This window comes from Trachymyrmex cornetzi, unplaced genomic scaffold (assembly GCF_001594075.2).
Source record: "Trachymyrmex cornetzi isolate Tcor2-1 unplaced genomic scaffold, Tcor1.1 scaffold99, whole genome shotgun sequence".
In the NCBI taxonomy this organism is placed as follows: domain Eukaryota; kingdom Metazoa; phylum Arthropoda; class Insecta; order Hymenoptera; family Formicidae; genus Trachymyrmex; species Trachymyrmex cornetzi.
The window spans coordinates 2,720,949-2,734,875 of record NW_017300343.1 but is presented as its reverse complement, the minus strand read 5'-3'; the positions used below and the strand labels follow the sequence as shown (position 1 = coordinate 2,734,875).

Genomic DNA, 13,927 nt, shown 5'->3' with positions numbered 1-13,927 from the left:
CGTCTCTTTCTCGGATTAAATTTAGGAAAATTAAATAGCGAAAAGCAAGCTTGACTTGCCGATGTTACTGCATCAAACACTGTGTACATATAACGTGTATCTAATAAATACAAAGATATATAATACACTCGTGTTAATTAAAGTATATACCGTGCATACTTCGTTTACTATTCCTGACGCAACGAACAATTCCCACGTTATCCATCAACCCCGGGGAATCAAGCGCGGAAATCTTCCTTTCTTTTTTTAGGAGGAGGAATAGAGGGAGGCACGATAGAGAGTGAAATCTTCGTGAGAACTAAACTTTCGCGTTTCAATCATCGTGCACCTGTTCACCGAATGAAGATAAATTGAAGGAAGGAAGAACTAATTACTTATTATCGCTCCAACAATCTTAATTATTTATTCTCTTATATAAATGCGATGTCTCGTTTCGTAAAGACTATTGTTCTACGGCTCGTGAATAATTGAGTTATGCGTTGGGAGAGACGAGAAGAGCGATTTATCTTCACCCTGCGATGCAGCTGAAGTGGGACTGGAGCTTCGAATTCTAATCTCAAACGCGCGTTGCAACCCACGCCTTTTATCGCGTATACGGTCGCCTAATTTACGAGCTTATTAATATATTAGTTCGGGCTAACGCGTAATTGACCTTGCTGTTAAATTGCTAATCCGACATTGCTCGCTGGAATTGCCGTACATTCAAGCCGTTACGTCTGTTGAAAAATATATCACGCAAGTTTTCGAGCGCATTCTTTTGTATTATGCAACGCGCGCGTTTAAAGGGAAAACGATAAGTGTAGCTTTATCTATAAAGTTTTATTGTAAGTATAAAATTTTTTTAATTTCGTGTATAACTCATAAATAATTCAAAGTGATATCTTTGCCAACGGATTTTATGTATTTTATAACAATGTGACTATCGAATTAAGTTTTTTGTATTATCTTGAAAATATATGACACGTGATTGAATGCAGAACAATGTAGTAAAATTTAGTAACTGTATTGCAATTTAGTAAAATTTAATAATTATATCGAAAATAGAATCGATTTAGTGAACGATTTCAATGCGGAGAGTTTCACCGCCACTTTTTATTTTATCAATATTTATCAATATTTATCGATAGATATACGAAAATATATAAATAAATCAATAATTAAATGAGAAAATTAAATATTATAATAGATAAAACAAGAATATTTTTGTGTAACTGTAAAAATGTAGGAAAAAGATTAATTGATAACTTGCAGACTAAATACATGTTTGTATAAGGATGAGCTGTGTCCACAGTTTAGAAAGTAATACTAATCGGATCGACGTATCAGAATTAAGCTGGTTATGCCGGTTATGCCAGTTCTGTTCGGCGAAACGCGATGTTATAATACTTACTTCTACGATCTCAATCTAGAACACTAAAAACCTGTCAGCGTGTGTAAACCGTTAACAATAAAATGTAGGTCGCATATAAGAGTATACCTGTTTTTAATTAGCTACCAACAAAGCTGTCGGTTTAGCTAATTAAAAACAAGTGAATAAAAAGACCTGCCTGTCGTGGCTCGTATATAGTATCCTTAGAATGTTTTCATGAATTATAATCTCAAATTTATAAAAATATTAAATATACTTGTATATGAGTACTACAAATTAGTGATCTGTTTTCTGTTCCTACATTACAACTCTTTTTTTTTGCTTTCGACAAATATCAAACGTATATACCTGTCTCACTTTCCAAAAGTGTAGTTCGGCCACAAAAAAAAACAGACCTTAGATTATACATAGAATGTATATATAATTATATATTCTATTGTTCTATTGTATGTATAATACTTATTAATTGAGTTATTATCAGTTCTTTTTTGGAAGATTTCCTAAAATAAATAATTTCTTGAAAAATTTTTCTGATATATACGTGTGTATAAAAATTAAAAAGCATCTAGCAAAGCATAATGTTCAATTAACTTATTAATTTAAGAGCTTTTATATTATAAATGAGTATTATTTTTCATTCTTATTTCTAAACTGCAAAAATATGAAATCGAAATTTCGCGGAAATAATATTTCGAGTATTAAAGGGTTGAATTAACTATCGCAGCTTCTAACTTTCATGGCTGATATCAGGGAGGGTTGGGAAACTTACTTACATTGTATGAAGTTACTTAGCTATCCAAACCGTTGCCAAATTGATTGCAATCGAATTATTTAATCGAACGTTTGATGGCTCAGCTCAAGGGTCATGAGACTCAGCCATCGTGTTGTCTGTAGCATGAATAATTAATTATACGCTGTTGACAAGGCCAGCGTGCAAATTGTACATCCTACAAAGTAGGCATTGCATGAAATGAATACCGATCACAACTTTTAAAGAAAGTAAAAATACAAAAATTTGACATGTTTAAAATAATATTTCACGGAATTTTGGGTTTTTTAAAAACTGTAAAGACGGTGGGTAAAATAAACAAATCTGCAATTTATTAAAATAAATTCTAATTTGCTCCATAAAAGTCACACTCTACATCATGATAATTCTACATTTGTATAATTAAAAGATATAATATGGATATTGCTCTCGATGAAACACATGTGACACTTTTTACACGCATATAGTAACAGTCTCGAATATAAGTGAGATACATCATTATATATAAACTTTATAATTTTAAATATAAAATATATATTTAAATGTATATGAATATGTATCTACATAATAATCTAATTTTCAAAAATTATTATAGATTATATACATATATTTTTACATATGTATATATATATGTATAACGTGTATCTATATGTGTGTGTTTGTACTTACAATTAGTATAATGTATCTCTTTTTTTCGTTAACTATTATGTAATGCCGATGACAGAGGCAGAACTTTTTATTGGCATGTGATCGATGAAGCTTTGATGATACCTCATTGTCGCGAATGGATGATAAGCCGGCTTCTTGTTCACGATGTTCGTTTAAACTCTATTTAACTGGTCAGTCTTTGTCTCGACAGACATTAAGCGTTGTTGATGATTATATTTGATCTTATCGTTGTGTTACAATCGCGTCGTGTAAGAGCAAGTACAAAATATAAATGTGCGCTTTTACCTTCGGATTAGCTTGTCGTCAACCCATGCGACTTTTATAACTTTTATACATAGGATGTCTCAGCACGCACGAATGGCACTTTAAGAATAAGTATTTTAGTTTATAGTCGATTAATTGTAAAGAAAAAATTTAATAATCCCTTCTTAAATTATTATCTACTTCGAGATACTCTATATTAAAAAAATTAATAAATCAAAAAGAATACACTCTATAAGAAATTTATATCTATAAAATGAATCTTCAGATCTTCAAAATTGAGAAATGATTCTAGAACTGTTTAATAAAATTTTTATAAATTTTACGTTACTTCCGAAAATTAAAAATGTAATTTCGCAAAATAAATTCTCGGTGATTTTTTTTCAAATTCATTGATTTTTATAGATTTATTTTCATGCCCAAAGACAACAATGTTCCATAGCTTTGGTCTATTGTAGCAACGAAAAATTCATACTTTTTTTGTTTACTTGCATTCGTTAAAAAGCTGCATTTATTTTCAAGACTAGACCTGACTATATACATATATACGTATGTATGTTATAAAATATAATCTACTACTCATGTATTATTTTGAGTATAGTTTATACTTTTGCATACAATCCTCAGACATAGTATATGTTAGCTGCAAATTTCAAGAACAATCGAATAGAAACTATGTCTATTATTTATCTATTATGGGAACCTTACATATATCACTTTGCGTTGTTTTGCATTGCTTTCGACTAAACGAGGCGTAATTATGCACAGTGCACTTTGCAAATCAAATGTTCAGTTTAGTTCAGTTTATGATATAACTATGATATCAATTTAGTTCAGTTTATGATATAACTATGATATAATTAATTATAATAATGCACATTTAGAGATGATTCATGTACAATGTCGATCATCTAATAAAATTTTGTTAAATAGCTCTAAAATTATTCTCGGAACGTGTACCGGGCCGACTAAATAAAGTTTTACTTTAATAGTCCTAAATGTATTAAAGTTTGTAATAAAAATCCTTTATATATGTATATATATATACATATATATATATGTATAAGGGATATTCAACTGTATTTACAATAACATAGCAATATCGGTTTTTATTGTTCTATCTATAATATAAATTAATCTGAATTTATTTCTTTTTCGTGTAATTCTTTTCTTTAATTGATAAAGTTCGTTAAAACGTGTTCGTTTTATGTCAAGTAGGCAGTTTAAAAGAATCAGAAAGATATAAAAAAAGGAGCAAAATAATATATTACTTTCATAACGTATTATAGCCTCTCCTGTTTTCCGTTTCTCCACTGCGAAACGTCGTCTATAATGAAGGCTAACACTTTCTAAAAGATTATTTGCTATAATACTCACGTTACCTTGCACATTTCCTCTCTCTCTCTCTCTTTTCTTTTTCTCTAACGATATAAGGATATAATTATCTCAAGGTTATCTATTATGCTAACTTATTCAAACTTCTCTTCTTTAAACGCGAGATTGATAGCTTGTCCGACATCCTTTACGATAAATGCCGGTTTACATAGACCATCGTCAACTGGTAAGAAATCTCTGGGACTATGTTCAGGTATAAATTTGGAATCTCGTTGATGTACGCCAGTTTCAACTAAAATACTAATGCAGGCCTTCGCGCTAGGATCTTTCTTGTTTTTCCCAAGGAGTTTTTCTAGGCTGCGGGACATAGTCCCTTCTCCGGACTCATAGCGGGATAAATACTTGTCATATAGGTTTGCACCAAAAATGTCGGTGTTAATATTGTCGCTGTAAAAACGTATGTAGATTATACATATTATGATATTTTGTAATATATAAAAATTATATGTAAACCATATCTATTGATGCATTTAATCAATATTTCTATTTGATACGCACCCAATAGCATAAATTGTGTCGATATTGTCAATACCAATGCTTCTGGCGTGATTAACAAGTAGTTGATTGGCATGATAATACGTAATCTCACTAGGTTTTCCGACTAGAGCAGCGTATGTCATGTCTTTATTTGTAACTTTCTTATACAAGTTTTCAAGACACAATAAAAAAGCACCATGGCCATACCGTGGAATCGGCGCTTCCGATGCCCATAGCAAATCCATGTTGCATGCCAACACTGGAATGTGCGGATACGGAATAACAGTAGGTAATCCTGTGGGCATTCCATTGGTAACTAGAAGATCTACCATTAATTGCAACGATGTTTCCCAATTTATTGGTTCACTCAAGAGCAAGATTCCCTCGATTTGTGGGAAATTTGGATCAACCGGACCGCAAATTGGATTTCTTTTTTTTACGTTTATATAATCTAAGCATGGAAAGTTTTTTACTACTTCTTCTATAGTTGTTGTTTTCTTGAAGCCCAATTCTCGGGCTATATCCGTTATTGGGCCTTGACCGGATATAAGAACTTGTTTGTTATGTAGATAATCAAACATTTGCAACGGTGAGTGAGCCAGGACAACTTGCGATTCCGTGACTTCGACGCCGATCCATTTTGACAACTCTGTCGCTTTCTGACTACGCAGCGAATTCCCACTGTTAGTAACAAATAATGTGGGAACGCGAAATTTTCCATTGTTCCCTTGAAGCCGTTTGAAAGATTCTTTTACTGGTGGCAGGATTTGTTTTCCGCGTATTATCACGCCATCAATGTCAAAAAGTAAACCAAATTTTGGTTTTGTACTTAAATGCTGCGGACAGAAAAAATAAATTTATATTATTTAAAACTTTTTTTTAACTTTTATTTAAATATAATACATTTGAATCTTTAAAATTTTTTAAAGCTGTAATACTTGACATTTATCACACTAAGTTATTTATATTTCTATCTTGAAGTAGCATAAATACAAAAATATTTTTATTTAATAATAAAAATACTTCTAAATAAATTTAAAAAATATATAGTATTATACACAAAGGCATGTATTTTTGCAATTTATAAAAAAATACAATTTAATATAAATTCTATTAAAATTATATAATAAAGTATAGTTAATAAAGTTATTATTATAAATATTACAGCATTTTCTTGAAATAAAAATATCAATAAAAGTAAATCTATCAAAAGTAACTGATAAAAAAATTTAATTCAAATTAAAATTTTTTTATAAAGTATGTCAAGAACTTTAAATGATAATGCTCGTTAAGTTATATCGATAAATCGTTTATCAGTAATAAGAAAAGATTGAGATCAAATGAGTCGATAAAAAATAAGTAAATATAAATTCCAATGAATAATATATGCTACAGTGTTACATCTGAGAAAATAAGTATATAAGTTGTATATATAAAACTAAAAATAATGTATCATCAATGACAAAGTTATGAAAGAGTATTATATAAAATACGAACAATAATAACGTACAGTGGTGACACGTATGCGCGATCGTGTTCTGGAGCGCGCCGAAATAAGAAAGAAAAAGAGAGAAAAAAAGAGAAATCTCCTAGGCAAAAAAAAACAAAAGGGACGAATAGATCAATCGTGACTGATCATGACAACCGCGCTGAAAAAAGGAAAAAGCGAAAGTGTCGGGAAAACTCACTCTGACTCCGGTGATCCTCGCGATGTCCATCCGCAGGAAGACGTTGGCGATCGCCATGTCTTCCCGTTTTTCTTAATAAGCAAACGATGAAGCGATGACGTGCGGATTCGATCCCGTCGCGACGACCTCAAAACACTTTCAGGCCGCCCGTCGCGGCTCGATTACGCATAATGACACGCTTTGAGGTTATGTCAACCTCACGGCGCACACTTCGCACGTACTGTTTGCACGTGCCGTAAGAGGACCTGACGGCATGATGCGATGACACGCGATTGGAGGACGGGGAAGGGGAGTCTTTCTATCAGCTGTATTTCTTTGCACTTGTTTGCACTCTCAGCGTTCAAAACAAGATGATCGATTTAATATCTACTTGTATACAGTTTTGTTATAAATATGGATAGTATTATTAATTTTTTATTTTTTAATGTGAAAAGGATTAGATTAGATCAGTTGTATAATTATAAACATATTCATTTAAGCAATTCTGCCGGCTGAATTAATCGCTAATTAAATTACAATTGGAGTTCGGTCAAAGTCTAATGTCCATTTCTACCAATACAGATTTATTTAAATCTCGGTTTAACTCACTTATTATTTTTCTCCAGTTCTAAAAATTAGAAAAAAGTAAAGAGTATGAATTAAACCGAGATTAAAGTTAATCTACATTTTTGATATATAAAATGTAAAAATTGACATAAGAGATTTGTTTGTTTCTGCACTTTATATGCTTCGTGCGAAAAAGAAAGAGAAGAAAAGAAAAGAAAGAAGAGGTATATAGAATACGAGTAATAATAATAATAATAATAATGAAATTTTTTGGCCATTTCCGATCTTTCTTTTTTTTTCTATTTTTTCAACTTTTAAAAATTCTTATTTATTTCAAGAGAAAGAGAGAGAGGGAGAGAGAGAGCGTAAAAATATAATGTACGGAAAAAGACAAATTGCTCCGATTAAAGTCAAGATCATCGCTTCTGCTCGAGATCAGTATTTTCATCGTAAGCAAGAGGTAGAACTCTCGTCGTCAACGTCCGTGATGTTGGCAGCGCTTCCATTGGCTTCCACTTACACGGAACATCGTGCCGCGCAGCATCAACGGGGATAAATAAGGATGCGGCGCTGTATAGAAGATCAGGGTTAGGTTTAAACGTCGTACACTCACCGATTGGGAATTTCGTTCAAAATGTTTATTAAGCCATTCAAAGTCAAGACCAATTACCAGCTAAAGGGAACTGAGAGGTTCGTGGTATTTTTCGGACATTTTGATAATCCTTATTGCTTCAGTAGTTCTTGGTTGTACTCGTCTGTTAAATAAATTTTTGTTATTATTATCCTTTTTGTCGATATTTTTTACATACATATTTTTCTACGGGAATAAAATAGAAGGGAATTTGCAAGTCTGATTATAATAATAATCAAATATCTTAAATGAAACTTACTTTTACAATATATTTGAATGTTTTATTTATGATATATTTTTATGTGCTAAGTGAAAAGAGATAATTCATTATTAGTTATCTTTTTTAGGAAAAAATTATGCGAGGAGGTATTGGCGGCGTATCCAAGTTTGTCGGACGAAGAGATCCAGTCATTGTTGCCCAAAAAGGAAGCCATCAGCATTATGAAAATAGTAACGTATAGTGGACACGTAGGCAAAGTGTACTGTGTCGCCAAGATACCTATGTTCTTTCAACTAGACTCGCATGACACTCTGCTGTTTCCTACAATTTATACGTTATGGCACCATCCATATTTATTAAACACTTTTACTACGCACACACCAGTTATATCCAAATTGGTGGGAGGTGCAGATCTCATGTTGCCTGGATTGATTCTGAAGGGGCCAGTGACTCTGTATAGCTTTGGTAAATTGCCAAAGGGTACTCCAATGTCGATTAATACTGAGGAAAACAAGGTTCAGGCTTTATCTTTGCATCCGTTGATTATAAAAATATTGAGGTGAGAGAAAAACAGCATTTCTTCTGCAGGCTGCAGTTGCGGTCGGTGTCACTGCACTTTCCAGCGAAGACATGTATATGGCAGCTGGACATGGAAAATGCGTGGAGATATTTCACGTTATTGGTGATATGTTGTGTCAATTGGGCAAACCACCCCTGAGGCCTGATTTGGGTTCACCGAATGTTGACAGTCCTACAAATACGTTAGAAGATATCGAATCGATTAATCAAGAAGCAATTGTAGATGAAACTGAAATTTTATCGGTTAAGTTAGATGAATTAAACACCGACGAGGATTCAAGCGACGTAGTCGAAGACAAAGTCATTTCTAAGGTAGTTAAATCGGAGATTCTCTTAAAAATGGACGAAGATAAATTGATTATTGTTATGTTATTTAGGAACATATAGAAGATGTAGAAACTGAAGATGTACAAATTTCAAACATAGTTGAGCCAGAAGCAGTTGATCCAGTTCAAGAGATGGATGCGCTACTGGAATACTGTTTCTTGAAAGCATGTAAAACAACTGTAAAATCTAGTGATCTGCCAATGTTGTCGTCCAACTTCTTCAAAAATCATCTGTTAACTGCTTGTCCGCCGGGTAAAAACGTTGATGTAAAGAAATCTCGGTATAAAAAACTATCGGTTTTTCTAGCGGAAATGAAGGCTAAAGGAATAATCAATACATCCATCACAAAAGGTGTTGAAACGTTGTTGTCCATTAAGGTAACATTTGTTATTTATTTTGGATTCATTCTGATAAAATTAAAAATTTTTTTGGGAAATAAGCTCTTTGATTGGGATATCAATTACAAGAGATTTTTTTTTTTTTTTTCATTTATTTCAGTTTGATCATCCACTTGTGAAGAAATTAGTCGTTACCGAAGAACCAATTGCGGCTGAACCAGTGGTTTCAAATAGCGCTGTTGTATCAGAATGTTATCGAGTGACTGCTGACGTTCTGCCAGTTCTATCAAAATTCGGCTATGAGTAAGTATGGTAGGCATGGCACTTGCCGAGTGACGCCACTTTATCGCGATGCAATATAATTGCAGAAAAGACGGTTTTCTAAGCGGTGATGACGAAAGTCGCTGAATGTTACATCGTCGTAATATATAAACGTGTATTGTATATCACTTTACACCGAATACGTGGTGATGATTGCAGAAAGGGTGACGTAATGAAAAGAGCCGACATCAGAAAGTGTTTTACTGAGTACGTGAAAGCGGAGGATCTGCAAAACGGAAAGTAAGACTACGATGCTGCACGTATAAATTCGATCCTGCATCTTTTTCTACATTAATAGCGATTAATTTTGTAGAACGTTAAAACTGAATCCCCAGTTGGCGGGAATTATGCGAACTAAGGCTCATCAGGAGACGGTAACGATGGAGGATGGGATAAACAAGTTTATCGGACGTATGACGCATATGCACGAGGTTACCCTCGCGGGAAATACTTTGTTGCATACGGGAAAATTGGAACCGATCGACATGAGAGTAACAGTGCGATCAGGCGGGAAAAAGGTAAAAGTCGCGGCTCAGAATAAACGATACGAAAATTTAATAACTTTTAAGGCTTCTACGGATTTTTGTTTTCAAAGAAGCTGATTTGCGGGTTATCCCCGTGTCTTGATACATTGTCAAATGTCTTGACGGCACGTAGCTTCTTTGATACAAGAATTATTCGTTTTTCTGATGACATCACACAAATTGCAGGTAACGTTGGTAAACAACCTAGAAACGTTCGGGATCAATCCGAAAGAATTCAGCAAAGAGTGCCAGAGCATTGGGGCGAGCGCGACAATCACTGATGATCCTGGCAAAAAGACACCCAGTGTTCTTGTTCAGGGGAATCAAATTTTATATGTGTACAAATTACTCACAGGTGAGTCGCTTTGATTTTAATATTCATTTAAATATTTTACAATTATGCAAACTTTGTAACTTTGTTTATTATTGCAGAGAAATATCAGATAAAAAAGAACTACATAAGAGGTTTAGAATTCGCCCCGAAGAAGAAAAAATAGATGTTTTAGTGGTTGTCAACTGAAAACTAAACTCAAGTGATCAAAATCCTGTGGTTTAATTTGTTTTCTTGAAATTTCATCACAAATGGATATTCAATACTGACGAGTGCAATTTCAACGGAGAAATTTCAATTGTAAATTGAAGGGTGCTGCTGTTTTAATTATTATGGAAACATGTTTTCTAGTAGATTAAGACAATTGTGGAGAATTAACAGTCACCTTTTATCAGAGAGAATATATGTTACAAATGATTATCAAATAAAAGCAACTTAGAAATATACAACATATGAATTCTTCTTATTATTATTATATTTATCCAACCTTCCACATTTATCATTTCGTATTATTATATAAAACATATGTAACAGCTAAAGAAAAGACAAGGAAAATTTCTTGAGGCGCAATGAATAGGTAACATTCATACGAGAGATGACAGCCGATCGAAGTTTGTTAATATAATTTATTATATATCGAGGTTTCAACATGGAAAAGTACAAATATTGCAATATGGGGAGGGCCCGCGAGCTCTCCTCGGGTGGGAGGGAGGGAGGGAGGGAGGAAAGCAGGAAGGCAGGATGGGGTTTTCGATTGCACAGAAGGATAAAAGAGGCGCGACGCACGTAAAGGGGATGTTTTTTTGCGGGATACAGGGATGCTGCGTTCGGATGAAAACCGAGAGCGAACCGCGTATACGTGTATAATGTATATGTATATGTATATAATCATATATTTTTCAAGTATATACATATAATATATATATGTGTGTGTATATATATTATATATATCTTTATATCGCGCGTTTTACTTCTGCCTTAATTTTTATCTCTTCTATTTTTTTTTTTATTCTTTTCGAGACGACGGGATGCCGACGGACGTCGCGGAAAATGGTGAAGGACGCCCGCCGGTGTTTTCTTTTCCTTTTTTCTCTTTTACATGGATAAAAGGAAGGTTCCCTCCTCTCCACGGCCCCCGCATATATTTAATACTCGTTTTGTTCTTCATTTTTTCTCTTTTTTTTCCTTCTTTTGTTTTACTGCACCTGCACGCACGAGTGCGTCACGGAAAGCCTAGCGACGCGCGCGCGCGTGTTTCATGACATAATTACGCTTTTTTTTCTCTCTCTCTCTCCCTTTCTCTACTCTCGCTATCATAATCATTATTCAATTGGTGTTATCAGTCACTTTCCCTGATCGTCTTGCAGACATACGATCGATCGAGACATAGCGATCTATTCCACGATGTTTTTTTTATCGCGCTCGCTTTGTCTAATCTATAAGATCATCATCATCGCGCGCGACAAGTTATAAGGAATCTCGGAGATATGAATTAAAAGAAAACATCATTAGTTTTTGTCTCTTACGAATCTTTTTCTACGATTTCATTAATCTTTATTTTCCAGCATTTTCATTTCGTTCCTGCAATGACGACGTCTCTTTTAATTCGTATCACCATGATTGAATCAGTCGCTAATTTTCCGCTTCGTTCCCAAAGAATCCGATTATTCGATCAATTACATTTTTTTCTGTCGTTAGCTGCCTCTCAGTCGCTTCGATGCTTCGATAATAATTTGCATAAAAGTCTAAAACTCGTGCGCATTTTAACGGATTACAATCATCAGTCTTCTCTCGTTAAAGCGTCGAGCGACTCGGACCAGCTGAAACCCACAGACATCTATATAATACATTAGACTCCTAACTCCTCTTATTTTCCTTATGTACAAACGTTGCCTATGTGATAAGCAATATGCGAAGTGGATGTGCAGTATAGGAGCCTCAAGTAGGAGAAAGACGCCAACAAAGTCAGGTGATCAGTCTCTCTGTAATTGGCTCTTATATACATAAAAGTACATACAATATTAATCTGCGCATATTTCGTACATACTTTTTGGCAACAGTTAAAGGGATGCAGTTAGCAGTCCAGGGTGTATTATTAATGGAAACATTAATGTGAGCCGACCGCTCTCTTCCATGCGATTCTCAAGTTCACTCCGATCAATAAGATCATGATCTTGGATACGAGAGAATCGCGACGAAAGTTTGATGCATTTCTTCCTTTACCGTATCGCAAATCCGATCGCTATGTCTCGATCATTATCGATTTATTAGCAATATATATCTGCGGAGGAAATCCTCACACTTGCCCCTTTCCTCCCTCACGCACTTTCATCATGCTTTCTCTCTTCTCTCTCTCTCTCTCTCTCTCTCTCTCTCTCTCTCTCTCTCTCTCTCTCTCTCTCTCTATTTCATTCCGCATCCTCCACAGGAATATATGAAACGCTGAAAATACGAGTAGACCAAGTCCAGCTACGGAGAAACTTAAATCAAGTACTCCTTATTCTTTTCATATTATTTTTTTTAGATTTATATTAGAAATTTTTCGCACCGTTGTTTCATTAGTCGCGTACTTATTTTCTTTTTTTTTTACTGGAAATTAAAGAGTAACTTTAAATTTTCAGCGCCTCATATTGTACTTGTCGTTGTTGCTAGGAATTATCATTATCCGAATGTGTCTCTCGTTTGCTTCCTTCTTACATTCACTCACTCTTTCTTCTCATCTTTTCTCTTTTTTTCTCTCTCTCTCTTGTCCTCTCGCTCACACGGTCTCTTTTGCGTTCGAAATTTTCGTGGTTTTCTTTTTTTTTCTTTTTATGCAACACATAATGCGACTAGGTAGTACAGATTAATTAATAATTAATATCGTTAGTTATACAATAATAACGTATGACTAGACAATGCAAGATAATAATTATATCATAAATAGTAATAATCATATCATGGATCGCAATTTATATCAACAATGTAGTAGTGGCGCGCACGTGTTTCGAAAAATGTAATGCTTAATAATTACCGGTTTTGTGTGTGTGTGTGTGTGTGTGTGTGTGTGTGTGTGTGTATTCGCTTGTGTTTCTTTGTGTGCGTGTTCCAGTGTGCGTAACTATTTCCCATTTCTCTGTATGTATAAACGTAGATGTGTGTACATGTCCCTTCTTTCTTCGAACGTTCACGGAGTGTAATCCATTCGTTCTGCCTCGTGGATGTTACACCGCGAATGGAATCGGAAGATAAAATTGTACTGAAGCCAAGGAACAGACAGCTGGGGATTCCACAAAGCTGATGGAATAATTAGAGATGACTTTTAGATTGTTCCATTCGAAAAATATATCAGATTCAACGCGCGCGATCAGAAAAAAAAAAAAAAAAGATTCATCCGTTCCGTTTCGACGACATGTAACATCCCACTTTCACGCATTCGTTTTACATGTATATGTATATTTTGTATGCTGTAGGAAGCTTTTTGCGTTTAAGTTATCGTCGAT

The 13,927-nt window shown here is 34.1% G+C and overlaps 2 protein-coding genes across 3 annotated transcripts; one reads left to right on the top strand and one right to left on the bottom strand.

Annotated features, from left to right (window-relative positions):
- Positions 1-4,276: 4,276 nt before the first annotated feature.
- LOC108770158 (cat eye syndrome critical region protein 5 homolog) lies at positions 4,277-6,912 on the bottom strand. Its single transcript, XM_018521541.1, has 3 exons — positions 6,629-6,912; positions 4,962-5,776; positions 4,277-4,850 (listed from the first exon to the last, which is right to left on the bottom strand). Exons 1-3 carry the CDS (start codon positions 6,683-6,685, stop codon positions 4,538-4,540), a joined length of 1,185 nt encoding a protein of 394 aa, XP_018377043.1. The 5' UTR covers positions 6,686-6,912; the 3' UTR covers positions 4,277-4,537.
- A 630-nt stretch (positions 6,913-7,542) lies between these two features.
- eIF2D (eukaryotic translation initiation factor 2D) lies at positions 7,543-10,889 on the top strand. 2 transcript variants are annotated; one of them, XM_018521533.1, is made up of 9 exons: positions 7,543-7,864; positions 8,153-8,540; positions 8,614-8,904; positions 8,982-9,308; positions 9,430-9,572; positions 9,750-9,830; positions 9,904-10,108; positions 10,301-10,469; positions 10,547-10,889. In XM_018521533.1, the coding sequence occupies exons 1-9, from the start codon at positions 7,809-7,811 to the stop codon at positions 10,609-10,611; spliced, it is 1,725 nt and encodes a 574-aa protein (XP_018377035.1). In that variant the 5' UTR covers positions 7,543-7,808; the 3' UTR covers positions 10,612-10,889. The 2 variants fall into 2 exon arrangements, with proteins under 2 accessions (XP_018377035.1, XP_018377034.1); XM_018521532.1 differs by having other exon boundaries at positions 8,614-8,916.
- Positions 10,890-13,927: the final 3,038 nt, after the last annotated feature.

Coding starts and splice junctions, on each gene's coding strand:
- LOC108770158 (XM_018521541.1), bottom strand. CDS start 6,685: ATGGCGATCGCCAACGTCTTCCTGCGGATGGACATCGCGAGGATCACC. Junction 5,777..6,628: donor CGAGGATCACCGGAGTCAGA/GTGAGTTTTCCC, acceptor TTCTGTCCGCAG/CATTTAAGTACAAAACCAAA. Junction 4,851..4,961: donor GACACAATTTATGCTATTGG/GTGCGTATCAAA, acceptor ACGTTTTTACAG/CGACAATATTAACACCGACA.
- eIF2D (XM_018521532.1), top strand. CDS start 7,809: ATGTTTATTAAGCCATTCAAAGTCAAGACCAATTACCAGCTAAAGGGA. Junction 7,865..8,152: donor CAGCTAAAGGGAACTGAGAG/GTTCGTGGTATT, acceptor TATCTTTTTTAG/GAAAAAATTATGCGAGGAGG. Junction 9,573..9,749: donor CTATCAAAATTCGGCTATGA/GTAAGTATGGTA, acceptor TGATGATTGCAG/AAAGGGTGACGTAATGAAAA.